General features: G+C 42.5%; 1 protein-coding gene across 2 annotated transcripts in view; it reads left to right on the top strand.

The window, feature by feature from the left end:
* Window positions 1-15,337, top strand: part of TMEM255B (transmembrane protein 255B) — a 79,271-nt gene that overhangs the window by 16,559 nt on the left and 47,375 nt on the right. Inside the window, exon 4 of one of the 2 annotated variants that reach the window (XM_074560820.1) lies at window positions 14,605-14,694. The exons of the other annotated variant lie outside the window; for it this stretch is intronic. Coding sequence (XP_074416921.1) covers window positions 14,605-14,694 — 90 coding nt within the window. The remainder of the gene's footprint in view (window positions 1-14,604; window positions 14,695-15,337) is intronic. 2 annotated transcript variants of the gene reach the window in all.

Here is a 15,337-nt window from a genome sequence, read left to right as displayed (position 1 = left end):
GACAATGGTTTGTTCTTAAAACACAACATTAATAATGTTGCACCTCTTTGACCTCGTTCTTGGCATCCCAGGGCCCACAGCGGGAGCTCAATGTGCTGACCAAGGTATAACCCTTAATTCAAAGGAACTGCCGCTTGCAGAAGCAGGCTCTGCCTCATTGACTAGCATGATTTCCCTTCACCTCTTAGCATTCCTGCTTGGCTCTGCTATGCAGAACTTGGCACCAGCAGAACAAAGTTTCCCTTTGACTAAAGGTTTCCACTGATTTGGGATATTTCTCACTGGCAAACAGCAGAAAATGAAGAATAATGTTTTGCCTCTCTTGCCCCCTGCACAGCAGGTCACGGGTCGAAGAACAGAGCGTAGTTGTACGTTGTTTTGTTCCAAAGGCACGCTTAGTCCGGCCGGATGGGTGGAAAATACAATACTGCTCAAATCAAATGGATTTGATTGTAAGACATGAAGTGTCCTTGCTTGTTTGCTTGCTTGCTGTCTCCTCACGTTACAGTACAGAGTATTTCCAATTAGGAAACGAGATGCTGAAATTGCATACAGAGGTGGGGAAGGCTGGATGCGCAGCAGCAGAGCTGAGAGCGGTAAGTAGAGCTGAGGGAGTGCTGTAAAAGGTTTCTCCTGAGATAAATGTGGAGGTGGCATGAGCCGGCACCCAGAAACGAAGCACTCCCTAAATGTGCAATGTCGATTAGACACCATGCATGTTGTTTTAGCTAACCCGATGGATAAACCAAGCACTGGCTCACAGTTTCCACTCGCACGTCTTTCCAATGCCAGTCTCATCAAGCCGTGCTGTTCACAAGGCTGAAAATGAGCATGCTGAAACTGTGGCGCCTGCAAGACTGATTGGGAGATGCAAAGGCACCGTAACAACTGCCAGGGTTTTCAACATTCGCAATATCACAGTGCTGCCTGCGAGAGCCCTCGGTAGGGTTGTGGGAGTCACCCCGTCAACAGCGCAGATACAGCAGAGAGCAGCTACGGCAGGAGGGGAGTGGGAGAAGTTACAGGAGCGTAAAGGACACAGAGAGGATGGGGAGGGGTCAGAGAAGCAGAAGTGACCGTCAGGAGGTGTGAGTTAGTGCAAACCTCAGTACTCCTTGCGATGAAGACAGTTGTCTGCGGCAGGTCTGAGACCTGATTTCATCTGTTGCTGAGTCCGGCTTTTGTTTTTTCTTCGTGCTAGCACACAGTTAATTTTCTTGCTGACATGTCTAGGACATACTCAGATATAAATCTAATGCTCAGCTGGCTAAACTTGGTCCTTGACTTGTTCAGAGAGATGGTTGTAGTGATTTTAGCTGAGGAGACATTGCTTCTGACAAAAGCAGAATTTGAAAACATGAGGGAGGTTAAAACACGGAGCTCTGCACGCAAACAGAAACGGCAAAGATATTTCTTCAGGCTTCTCGAGGGATGCTAAGTTTAGGTGCCTTAATATGCTTGCTTCCCAATCTCTGTCAACAATAATTAGATTTCAAATTAAGTGCTGAAAAGCAACTACAGCAAAAGCTGGAGAAACAAAGCAATAATTTTCTCTTCTGTTTTTAGTTGATAGACTTCCCTAACAGTGCATGCATTCCTACCCTGTGTTGAGATGTATATGAGGTAGTATTTCAATATTATCTCTGATTATTTTCTCACCACTAGAATTTGCATTTGTTTCAGAAGACAAGCTTTCTAAAGGAGTTACATGTGTGAGAGTTTTCAGAAATATAAGAGCCACACCTCTTCCACTTTTCAAAGCCATTGTATCTTGTAAATTGGTTATGTCCATCAGAAGATGCCCACTGGGCATTTTGTGAAAAGGTGGTGGTTATTAATATGTACACCAGAAAAAGATACTGATATGGATACCGACCCTGTTCAAACATATTGTGCTTCATCTAATTTTTCATGCCATTCGAACATCCTGGAAGAAACTGGCTTCAGTGTAGATTTTGATCAAAGATGCTAACGGCTGATAGATTCCATACCACACATTCATCTAATTAAAGTATCTTATTTATGCAAAGAGAAAACCCATTACAACTCTGTAGATCTCCTGTGACTAACTATGATTTTTCTTCACAAATAAATGGAAGAAGTCTTCATTGTAGTGCAGGGGAAATGCAGATACTGTAAAGGCAATTGTTGTCATTACTGGCGTATTTTTTTCTCCCTTGAACTCGAGCTTCAAAGAAAGTCAACAGCACTTCTTTTTTTTCAGTGATTATATTTTGTGTGCTCGTATTTCATGTAGTTCAGGGAAAGACAATTAGTGCTGAAGTAAAAATGATACTAATGGAACAAATTAGCAATCATCCTTGTTTAGCGCTTTTAAGATGATTAAAACTGAAAAGAGCTACTATAATCTTTTCGGTAATAAATGTGAGCTAGATTTCATGGTGTGATCTAACAGCACATTTCAGAAACAGACAAGGAGATTTATATAAAGATAATCAGTATAGGTTGACACTGACACTTGTATGAGCTCGAGCATGGCTCTTCTTTAGGTATCTGCATTCCTTTCAAAATATAATAGTGTCTTATTAGCTGATAAGGTCAAGCAGCTTATTCTTTGAGAGCATCTTCCTGCTCTCTTACGCCTAGCTCTTAGACCTCTGTAATGAGGTGCCCTTTGGAGGCATCTTGTTCTCTCCTTAGGTTCTGGAAGGAGCCTTGATTTAGACTAGACTCTGGAGTTTTACGTAGCTAGAATGTATTAAGAAGAATCCCATGTAAAGTGACAATTATATTTCTCTTCTATGATGTTGAGGAGATTACGAAAATGTACTGTAACTCTGCCCAGTTTTGAGTTTAGAGCAGAGCAGCCTATATACAGACTGTCCGGTCTCCTTTTATGCTATAAACACATGGTGCCATCTCAGATGTTACCCACCTTATTTGGCAGGAATCAGCTTTGTGACCCCTTTTAAATCCTTTTTGGGAAGGATTTTGAATGTGGTCTCTCCATGGTAGATCAGTGACATCCACGTTACTCCTTGTAATGCAGGAGAATATTCAGCAAAGTCAGGTAGGGTAGAAGCAAGACAAACAACTGGAGATGTTTGGAAGGCTGTTATTTCAGCTGAAGAGGACGAGGACAGGTGTATGTCTGTGGGTATGAAAGGACCATCCAAAGTGAAAGCAAGTGAAATTAAGGTAAGAATTTTTATGGGCAATAAAAATGTAAATAGTTGAAAAGTTGTTCATAATTTATTTTAGTTAGTATAATATTATGAGAGACATTTTGCTGTTATTAATATGATGTATTCCATGAATGAAGGACCAAGGTAAACATTTGGGATTCTTTTAATGCCATTCTTTGACCTTTTGCATTTACAGTGAGGATTTCCAGTTAAATATAAATATCCACTGACACAGAGAGGTCTTCCTTTCTCTTCTTCCCTCCTTTCCTCCTTCTCCTCTTCCTTCCCTGAGTCAAAAATAGTTTCCGTTGGATAAGCGAGTTAAAAAGTCATAGCCAAGTGAGCACCAGGCATAGCAAAAGTAAATGGTGGGGCTGCATTGCTGAGAGTAGAGAGGAGTCTGTGGGAGGAGGGAACAGGACTTGCCCCTTTTGCTGGGAATAAAGTGTTATATCAACTCACTATGCAGTGAAACCATCATCTAAGCGCTGTCAGTGAGTTAAATGCCTGAAGTTCAATAGTATAAATTTCCCCACAGTGTCTTGAGAACTTTGACGTTCAGGGACTCAAAGACAAAAATAGATGCTCTCACTGCGTGCATTACCAAAGGAAGTGTGGGGGGTTTTTCAGCTCTTCTCTGCCTAGTTCTGTATGGATGCGTGTTTCACGTCACGAATCTACAGGTCTACGCTTTCAGATTTACCAGTGCAGATTCATCAGCTAGTCATACAAATATTTATGTATATATAAATATTATAATACATAAATGTACTACGATATTCTAACCATATAACGTGTAATAAATCTTCACATGTATATATGTATTTGCAGCTAATGTGCTGGCAAATACCTGGCATAATGACAAAAAAGTCTATGCCACTATGTCACTGACACTATGTCTTTATTGTGCAAAGTGCTTTCTGCACTTTTTATGGATGTGTCTGCCAGGATGGTTTAGCTGGTAAAGCTGTAATGGGAAGTACTGTAGTAATCTTTCTGTTCCACCATCAGGGCTGTGTCTCTCTGACATACCTAGAGAGATGCCACCAAGTACGTCCAGCTGCAGCCTGGCACAGTAGTTCTTTCCCTCTCATACAACCCTACGCTGGTCTGTTGCTTGTACCAGCCCCAGGTCTTACCCACCCCATGCTCCCCAGCTTGTGACCCAATACAGCATTAGCTCAGTCTCAGATAAGAAACTATCATGTTTTCACTGTTTTCATTGGTAGAAAGCAATGGGAAACTTACTACAAAGGGAAAATTTTAGGAAAGAGAGACTTTGGCTTCTGTTTGGAGAGCTCTCTTGGCAACCAGAATGGCTTCACTTTGCTTCTGGAAGCTTAAATTCTATAGAAACAGAAGGGAGATACATAAATACATACATATACATGTATATATATATATATATGAAAATATGCATGCACTGGCACAGCTTATTTTCGACACTCCAGTCTTTAAAGGCTGGCACAGTTCTTTTGAGTCACAGACTCGAGACTCGAGCCAACAATTTGATTTAAGTCCTCCATCTTATTAAGTGAAAGTCTTTTGGGATGTGGTTCCTTTAAGATCTGTGCTTGGAAACAGTGCACAAAATTAAGTGCATAATAGGACACTTTTTAACTGCCTGTTTGTTTTCTTGTGCTGGTTATGTAATGAAAACATTACTGTCACATAGCTGAAAACAAAAGTAAACGTTATGGCCCATAAAACCTGTTTGTGGAACGATAAAGAAATTGATTACACTCCCTAGCAAGCAGGAGGAGGGGATCAAAAGTCATGGTAAGGAATCTGGGATAAGTGCTCCTGTGTGCTTGGGGAAGAAGGTGAGGTGGGGTGTGTCCTATGAAAAGGGCAGGTGGTTTCTGATCCTCTTGTTGAAGAACGAGATCAAATTAGACAGATGAGTCTTCCAGATACAGTCTTCCAGGCTCTGCAGGTAGAACCGCACTACATGAAAGCTCGTGATTTAGTTGTAATGCGCTTCTGATAAAGAGTGTGTGTGTCTTGAGAAACCAATGGAGTCCCTGTAACGTGAAAGAGGATTTGTAAAGACACTAACAGACTTTGGTGTAAAAAAAAGTTCCTGCTGCTGAAAGTGTCAGCTAAGTAGTCTTGATCTATGTCAATTCCACCATTTTTTACCAGGCAGCATAAAGTTCTATGACACGTGGCATGCTATTTATCCCTGGCTTATTGTTCTCATACGGCTCTGAACAGCTACCTCCGTTTAAGTGATGAAATGAGCTTGTTCCATTTTAATCAATAAAAGAGCTTCCATGAAAGGAAGTATGTGATGGATTCCTATAATGTCAGCATTGCCGATCAGTGAATCTAAGTTTATATTTTACTTTTGTCCCTTTTCCTTTTAATGCTGCATCTGGTTTTTGCTTCTTGGCTGTATTTGATATCCTTAAATCGCTAATGGTTTTTAGCCATTCTTAGATAAGTGCTTTTGTTGATGTTTGCAAGGGGTAATTCTTATCAGTTTGAAGTGCCTACTGGGCTAAGGCTTGCTTTGTATGGTTCCAAAACCATTAGCATTTCTCCAGCTGTGAAATACAGCTGATTTTTTTTTTTTTTTTCCTATATAAGATCACTCTGTCTGTCAAATCCCAGGCATCCTTCTCTCCTTCCACGTTACTCCCTTCCCTCCCTTGCAAGTCCCAGGCAAATGACAGAAGGAAGATTCTGAAGTGGAGAAGAGAAAGCACAAATCGGAGCAGCCAACATCAAGGGAATTTTGGCAGCGCAGATACTTCCTCATCTAGGTCCCCCTATAGCCAGTGGAAAAAAAAAAAAGACAGATACCATCGAAAAGTAATTAATCCCATTCTGCAGTAGGAGTAGGAGGTATCTGGAATTGTCTGGCTCTCTGTTGACTACAGAGGAGCACAGGTAACCACCTGAGACAAATACATAAATATTTTAGGTAGCTAGAGTTATGTATGATGAAACTAACCCCTTAGGAGAATTTTGTCAGCAGCTTCACCACACACAAACCATCACTGTCGGTACCACCCGGCAGCCTGGATAAGAACTACCACTTCACTTTCGATGGCACACCGCAACATTCCAGTTTCATAAATACATACTGAGGCTTCACACCCAGTAACTCTACCGAGCAGAGCCTAGCTGATTCCTGAATACAGGCCCATCTGCTTTGTGAAGGCGTGCTGTTACTGGTTTTGGTATCCCCCAGTCTATGCTTATATGTGCACAAATGAATCCAGTTATGAGGATATAATACCAAACGCTCCAATAATTTTGGTCTCTAAAGTCATTTGGAATCAGTTGGTGTGATTTGACATAGAATATAGCAATACACCCCGATGAAATAAACAGCTAAAAACCATACAGATGTAAAAAGATGAAAATTAATGAGAAAGTACCTTGCCAAAAGACAGCTCTTGAAACAAAATAATAATTTGGGGGTGCCAACTCTGATTCTGAAAGTGACTTTGGAATAGGGAGACAAGGACTCACAAAGCCAGGAGAAGGTGGCCGGAGAGCAGTGTTGCCTGTAAAAGCACATGACATCTGAACCGCCCTGGGGAGCCTCAGTGCTCCCCTACCTACCAGGGAGAAGGTGAAACAGGGGGAAGAGGTTTGATTCTGTAGTCAGCACCCTATTTAATGGGCTGAAAGAAAAGTAGAGCAGCTGTTTAAGCAAATCTCTTTAAAAGCAGCTGAACCGTGGGTGGAGCAGAGCATATGTATTGCACCTGCTTGAACTAGAGAGGGTCAGCCATTGGGGTGGTTGTATCGGCTCAGGCTAGGGAGAAAATACATCTGTGCTGTTTGAACGAGCTGAGTGAAGCTGAGACGCGCTGCTGCTAGAAGGAAATCAGTAACTGTGGAAGGGTCACTGTGATATGAACAGGGGTCCTCAGATGCTGTGAGGGCTTAAGAGAGTACCGATAAGAAAACTAACCCTGCCCCAGGACATAAAAAAAAAGACACTCCTTTAGGTTGCCTTCTGTTTCTTGTCTTGGAACATGTGAACCGAGTACAGTTAAGTCTTTCTTCCAACTTTGTTTTAGTAACATCTGCTGAACTCCAGTAGTTGGAACGCCAAGACCCTCCCAAACTCCCAGGGGGCCCAACAGGGCATCCTCAGTGGTGGCAGTTTTAACTGAGTCAATACAGGTATTTACTCATCAGTGAATGAATTATATTGAATTTAATATGCGTTCATTTACACATATATCAAATTCGTTCTCTGATTGCAATGTAGCAGTGACTCCAGTTTTGAAGTCTAAGTGCACAGAAACTGCTTGATATAAGTTATTTCATTCAGTAGGTTGGTCATTATAGTAAAGATTTCCTCATAAAACAATTTGAAATAATTTCCTGCCTGTTTTAGGTTTGGTTTTGTAGCTAATACTAGATTATGAGAGAAGAAGGAATACATTAATCAGGTAGCCCTTCTCAATAACTTAGTTTCATGTTTCATAATGGCTATTGATGTAATTCCCACCATTCTTTCATTGCTTGAAGATAAAAATACAGGAAAATTAATCTTTATTTCACATAGCATCTTTCACAGAAACTGTATCTTCAAATGCTTTAGCAGGTTTAAAGAAAAGACAAGATACATTACAGAAAGAGTAGTGCAAAGTAGATTGGTATAAAAGAAGGATTAACTATCAAGAGAACATTTCTAGAGGGTGAAATCAAGGGAGAGACCTCGACTAGGAAACTGTTTGAGTTGACATACAAGGGTTTTATCTGGACAGTACAATGTTAAGGCAAAATGTTTCCATGCCATTTTTCTAGATGACTGGAGTTGCAAAAGAGTTAAGGTGCTGTACTCAACACCCATGAGAATGGGACAGTCCCTGCTTGCTGGCAGGGAAGGGGGAAGGAGAATGGGAGAGATGCTCTATGCGTGGGTATCTTGGGAAGCCTTGGGAGGAGCTTAACAACAAGGGTACTGAGGAGCAGTTTTGAAGCGTGGGCTTTCATGTCCTGAAGAGAAATGGTAAGCAAAGATGTCTGCTTGGGAGTGGCTGATGCATATAGGGTGACATCGTAATGTCCCTGCTGGACAAGGCAGTAGGCCATAAAGGGGCGTTTCACAATTTTGAAATAACAACAAGAATGCTGATGGATGCAGAAGTAATAATGGATGGACGGTTCTGGAACAGGATGCTGGATTGTGAAAACTATTAAGAAAGTTAAAAGTGATGGAGGAAGATGTTGAGATGTGTCTTCCTGTGCTTCCCCTCAAGAAAACGTCTCTGCTTACTGCAGGGGGGTTGGACTAGATGATCTTTAAAGTTCCCTTCCAACCCAACACATTCTATGATTCTATGAAAGTATTTGTTTTCAAAAGATGTAGCAAAATGAGACTGAATCAAAGCCAGTTAAACATTTAGTTAGTCAAAGCTTGCAGGGAAATTTGCTGGGAAGAAATCATTGAGCATGTACAGAGATACCCATAGCAGAGTATCTGCAGCAGAGAATCCAGCGCTAATGCTAGAAAAAGAGAGAAAAAGAGAGAGCATCAATACAGCCCATTGACTCAGGTATTTGTAAATGTGTACAGACAAATATGTGATATTATGCATTTAGGGACAACACTATATGGACACCTGTTAATTGGCAGAGCTCCCTCAAGACTTAGGTACTGAGAGGAACATGCAGCCTGCTGGTCCCTGTCTCATGTGTCCCACCACACAGCGTGGCACTGCTGCCTCTCCCCTGACCAAGACAGCCTGGGTGCTGGATATTGTGTGGTGCTGGGTTCCTCACCTGTGCCTGGTGAGAGATGTCCCAGATGCTCGGAGGGACAATGGCCTGTGTGGCAGCCAGCACATGCTATGTCATTACGGACATTCCCCCATGCCAGCTTGGCTGTGAGCCACCTCCTGTGGTGGGACCCAGCACATCTATCGCACAACCCTGGGCATGCGTCAATGCGATCAGATGCTAATTTCCCCCACCTCCATAACTAACTGTCACAGCAAATGGTGCAAGCAAAGTTCCCAATAACTCAAGAAGTCCTTACCTGACCAGTAAAGAAACAGCCCCTGTTGTAAAGATCTCCACATATGCCTGGAGGAGCCAGAGTAAGCAGACTCAGATGTCTGTGCTCCTTTTCTTGTCTTACTCCACTGTGCTGCTTAAGCCCTCCTGGGTGGGGGGACAGCTGGGACCATTAAGTACACCCTTGCCCTTGTGAGCAACCTAATTGAAGAATTATCTGCAAAAGTTCAGCATCAACACCACTGGAAGAGAAAAAGAGAAAGCAATATGCATTAATTATGCCTACATATGACGTAAATTAACTGTGAGTATCTCAGGCGTAACAAAAGATATTGTGAATTCTGCCTTTCACCATTTTGCCCTTCGGGATGTGGGGCAAGAAAAAAAAGAGAAATTTTCTAAATGAAAAGGCCACCTTTATTTTGAAAGCAGATTTTGGTCTTGTTTTTCTCCTTGGCATACTAATTGATACCTCTCGTGGTTTCTGTATTCTTTCCCAATGTTTGTTTATCTAATTAATTCTGCCTCTTTATGCATGTGAGGTTGCTTGAATTTCTCGTGGGACCTCTCCCCTGCCTGTGTTACACCAACTGGCCTTTTCATGTTGCTATTTTTACTAATTATCCCTGACACAATACTGGAAAACAGCAGACTTCACAGGCAGTAAAACAAAAGTCTCCTCGACCACTAAACAACAAAATAACCCCAGTCCTTATAATTTATTCATTACGGCTAAAACCTAGCTTTTACTTTGATCATCCCTAGGAGTGCAAATTACATGAAACAGGTGAGACAACCTAATAGCTGGTGCCAGCACTTCGACCCCCTTCATTTCTGTCTTGGCCGCGTGGTCTCACCCTCTCATTTCCACTGGGTCTAGTGCTCGTCTCTCCTTACAGTTACCCGGTTTAATTAATTTGGGGCAATAAACAGTTTTCTGCCTAGTGAGTGGCTTGCCCTGGCTTGCTGTGGATTCGGGCAAGTACAGGAGCTGGTATGCAGGGATGCATCCCTTTGGGAGGGAGGGCGGGAGAGAGGGCTGGGCAGCAGGGAAGCAAACCAAGGGGAGGAGAGCAAGAGGCTGTTTCAGGTGTCAGTGCACAGTCACGTAGGCTCAGCTCTATGCCCTGAGCTGCTATTAACAACAGTGAGAGGGAAGAAGATCTGAAGCAAAGATCTGTGTTGATACTGATAATATTCCACAACGTACGATTGGACTTGCTGAATTCAGCATTGATACCGAATGGAAATGCTTTCGGTTTCTAACTTGGTCAGTTGATCTAAGAGCAAGACTTGGTCTAAACACCTGGCAACATTGTGTGTACAGCATCTCTGTCTGAAGGCCTAGCTGGTAATATAGGTTTCTGCTGTGGGGATTGGCTAGGTTATTAGGTATATTACAGTCAGAAGCAAGTTATGTGTTTGTGCATGGCATCCCAGACCCAGTCCTTGTCTTCCTGAGCTGCACCAAAACCGGCACCAAAAGAGACATTTTGTGTTTATTTGTCTTCCTTTCTTCATCTGGAAGCCAGTCTTCCAGGATTTCCAGGAAATAGTTCTTCAGGCATAGGCTGGGCAGTCATAGATGTCTTTCATCATTATGAATTCCTGTCATTGTAACTAGTGCTGTGATTGGAATTGGCATTAACGAATAATGAACATGACATAATCCTGTCTCCTGTGGTGTGACAACCCTCCAGCAGAGCCTCAATTACAGCAGTGCTATTACTGAAGAACCAACCTTTGGAAAGAATAAGCTGGCAGGCCATAAGTTGTGAAGCGCATTACCTGGTGTAGTGAGAAACCTCCTAATTAGCCCAGTTGCGAAAACCAGTGTAGTAGGAGCTTTGCCTGAGCTTAATTTTAATCACAGCAGCAAAACTTCTGTCCCAAGGGCAGGGGAAAAAAGTGGCCATTGTGGGAGGGGAAGGGCCACACAGGAGGTAACTTTCCAAATTAAAGAAAATTAACTCATGATTAAAAGTATTTTTTATACCAACCTACCTCACAAGACAGGCAGCGTTTAGTCGATAGCAGCATCTGAAATGCAATGCAATGAGTTTGATTGTCTTAGTTTTGCGGTCTTTTAATCTAGAGCCATGCTCAAGTGCCAAGGCAACAGATGCAAGCTGAGGTTGCACCAGGGGTGGAAAGCCATTCTCTGTTTTGGATTTGTGATGTAGTTTTTGTAAACTTCGGCTCTTACATCTTCGTCCTCAGCGTACTGAAAAAGTGCAGCAGATTTATTTAAGCCTATATTAAGTTCTGAGCTTGGTGACATAGGGAAATCAAACCAGTGAAAAGGCCCACAGAATTAAACTGTATTTTGGGGAATGTGATGTTAGGGGCAACCTACAACAAACTGCACCATGCATTTTTATTTTTTTTTTTCAAATGCGTTTGCTTGAACCTGTGCGGGAATAAAAAGGGCTTTAGAAACCTGTGGCATAACATTTACACAGCCTTTTGCAAAGCCTTCACTTTCCAGAGCAAAAGGTATTGGATGACGGTGTTTCTCAATTTACATTGATCAGGGTAATTGTGATTCTTCCTCTGCCTGGTAAAAAATCGCAGAGAGACCTGATGAACAGCACAATCCTTGGAGACATTGGAGACCATTTAGCATGAGCAAAGTGAATTTGTTAGATGTAATGTAACTTACAGCTGATAACAAGATGATTTCAAAAACAAATCCATGCATTTTTCCAAAGTCTCAGATCTACTTAGTCTAAATTGAGAGAATGAGGCATCTCACACAGCATCTGGTGCTAGAAGTGGCTGTCATTACCTGATCAGTTGTGCCTTTCGACTGAAAGCAGGTAGGGGCTAAATTAGAGCCATGGGGAAAGCAGGTATTTGCTAGAACAGAGACCCCGAGCCTGGGGAGCCTCGCAGAGGTGTTTCTCAGGGATGCTGGAAACAGCCAGCGAGGTACCAGCCTGTAGCAGGCGGGTGCTTATGCTGGGGACCGATGTGATTTTCTGTGTCTGCTGGCAAACATTGGCAGCATGTCCCCACGTGTCACACAGCGGGGAGACGGTGCCAGCAGCGTGTGATTCAGCACAGAAAGTGCCTGGAGACCTGAGGTGTGGTGGGTACGTGAGAGCACGGCTGCAGCCAGCGTGGACGCATCGAACTCCCCGTTGGATCTGGACTGTGGCCAACTCTTAACTCCAAAACCATGCCTGGGAATCACTATTGGTGGCCAAGTGCCCATGCCAGGTGCCTTTCTGATAGCTGAACATCATCCGTGACCAGCTTCTGTGGCCACGGGGTGTCCCCGGCCCCTGTTGCCTTCACGGGGCTCACTTGACACAGTGCAGCCAGCGGTGCTGTGTGCCTGCTGAAGGACAAGAGGTTATCTAAGACAGGTGAATTCTGCAATAAAAGGCAGCACGGGGGAATTTAATGGTCCAGCCTTTCACTAGTTTTGCATTTTTGCATGTTTTCGTATTCCTATGACAGGACTGAAGATAACAGCTCTTCAGATAATACTATGTGCAAAAGTCCCTCATTCTGAGGGCTGTTTTGCTCTCCTCTTTGCTAAAGCACCTCTGTTAAACAACTTGCTTTTGGTTTTGATTGTTAGGCCCACACAGTATGATTTTCACTGTTTAATAACTAGTTTCATGGTTGCCTTGTAAATAACCAAATTGTTGTATTCTGTATCAGAACCATGAGTAAACATGTTCTGATAATAACAGCTCTGGAGAAGCCTGGCTGCAGAGCAATGGAATAGCAAGACCAAAACTGTTTCTTGAATAACTGTTAAAATGTGTTGTTGTAAATAATGAATAGTTTTCCTGACAAAACATACTGCTGTTAAAAATGGAGATGAGATGGACCGGTATTTATTTTTTTTTAAAAGTGCTCTTTCTTTCGCCTATCAACAAAAATTCTCTATGATTAAATGAACTGCACTGCTTTTCTTTCTTGACAGTGCTAGCTCACAACTCCAGCAATCACCTACCACTCAGGAAAATTAGCTTTTGAATTTACAACAGCTCTTCATTTGGCTGTCTTGGCTGCAATTTTTAGAAGTAATTAAGTTTGTACTTTGTTTATGTGTTTCTCACGTTCTCAATAAGCAATGGGAGGTTTGAGAGAGAATATAAATCTGTAATTTTATTTTAAGGATTTCTTTGTGGTGTTCTTGTGTTATTTCTTCTTTTATCTATACATATAGATGTCAATTTAAGTCATAAGAGCCTCTGACTGTCACATTCTGCCACTTTGGCATTGTAATAAATATTACTTCAGTCAAGAAATTGTTCTCTTCATTTCAAAGGGACCACTCACTGGAGTAGTTGCTAGTAGTCATGGATAAGAACAGCAGACTCTGGCTGACAACACTTGACTCTCACACAGCTCCTTGAATGGGTAGATGCTCACCAACATGACTGAGGAATGCAAAGCCAACTCCATAGCTCCTGTCTATTCTACAATTTACTGTCCACCTGTATATGTGGTCTCTTATAGCTATATGGTGAAACCGAAAGGCCAGCATACTCATTAGGCGACTTAAGCTATCTCCATAAGTGGAAAATGTTGGTTTGGGGATTGTAGATCATCCATAAGTTGCTCATGTGTGAAATGAAAACCCACCTTGAGGTCAGCTTCCAGTAAATTCGTCCTGAGCTCAGGCAATTTGGAGACACCTGGCTAAGCCCACTAATTATATGATTGACTGCTATGACTTGAAAAACAGGATAGAGGTATCAGACAATAATGACTTAATCTGAACTTTTAAACACTGCTGCTTTTTCAAATAAAGAGATTGGGGTCTGTAGCAAATGCAGGTGCCACAGGGCAGCACAGCCCACTGGTCTGCAGTGATAATAGCTCTCTACAAGGAGCCCGCAGCCTTTTTGATCTATGAGTTGCACGCCAAGATCTTTAGACAGCCAGATTCGCAAGACGTGACCCGCCATACTGGAGAGCCAAGGGACAGCGGAGGTTGAAGGGTGATGCAGCCAACAGTGCTTTCCGAGGATTTCTGCCTCCTTACGGCAGGATGGAGCTGGCTGCAGGGGGAATGCAGCAGGTTCCCAAGAACTAGTGTGTAGTGCTGGTTATGTGTGTGTGTGAACTACTGCCACTGTAGTAAAGCTCTGGAGATTGATGTGAGCCAACAGGAACATGGCTTTTTGCCGTGCTCCCTATGGACACCACTGCTGTTTTATTAAATAAGTTGATTTAGAAGAAATCACCGTTGAATTTAATAACTCTTACAGCTGACCTCATTTCCTGTAGAGATATTTAAGCTTTTCTAGTAGACTTGATGGTATGTCAACCCAGCATCGAGAATTTCTGCGTTTTTTCTACTGTGTGACTGGCATCCTGCAGCACTGATCTAAAGTGCATTACAGCAGGGGGAAACATCATTTAAGAATACTAGAAAAATTAGTGTAATTGTTTAACTTAAAGAATTCTATCGAAAACATTACTCAATCTGTTTTTTTCTTCTCAGTTAGTAGCCTCCATCGTGTTTATCAGCTTTGGCGTGGTAGCAGCATTCTGTTGTGCAATAGTTGATGGAGTGTTTGCAGCACGACACATAGTAAGTACAGTGATTTTCTGTCATCTTTCATTTTTGATCACTTATGTAATTTGTAGCAGGAAAGCATTTTCTTTTGGTTTATGTCTAGCAGCACATCAGGTTTTTTGATAGTTCTCCTTGATGGAGAAATGTCATTTGGCAAAAAATTGACAGGAAAGCCCATCATGCCAGTACCCAGAGATAGTGCCAACTGCTTATTATCTCTCAGGGAGTTCCAAATGCAGAAGTCATGTAAAATGATGTAATGACAAGTGTGCTAAAATGCATACCTGCTTCGGAAAGGGAAGACACTTCAGCCACCACCAGCATTTATTTCCTTTTGCACAAAGGTTTTGTGGGCATGGTCAGGATTTGGAACACACCAAAGGCGGTGATGAGCACCAGAAGTCCCTGTGGGATCTTTAGAGGGAGGTGGATTGTGATGGCACAAAGGGAACATTTTGTTGGAGCAGAGACAGCAGAGGAACTGGCAGGCTTTGGTTAGAGGTACTGTGAAGGGGGAACCTACTGAGTGACAAACCCCAAATTCACCATCTGCCTGCCATCAAAGGGTAGGTCATTTAACCAGAGCGACTAGTATTTCCAGTGCATCTTCAAAACCCAGTTCTCCTTCCTCCAAACCTATTGCCATCTCTGCTTCAAA

Source organism: Larus michahellis, chromosome 1 (assembly GCF_964199755.1).
Source record: "Larus michahellis chromosome 1, bLarMic1.1, whole genome shotgun sequence".
In the NCBI taxonomy this organism is placed as follows: Eukaryota; Metazoa; Chordata; class Aves; order Charadriiformes; family Laridae; genus Larus; species Larus michahellis.
The sequence above is the reverse complement of the archived record's forward strand: the minus strand, read 5'-3'. Positions and strand labels throughout refer to the sequence as shown.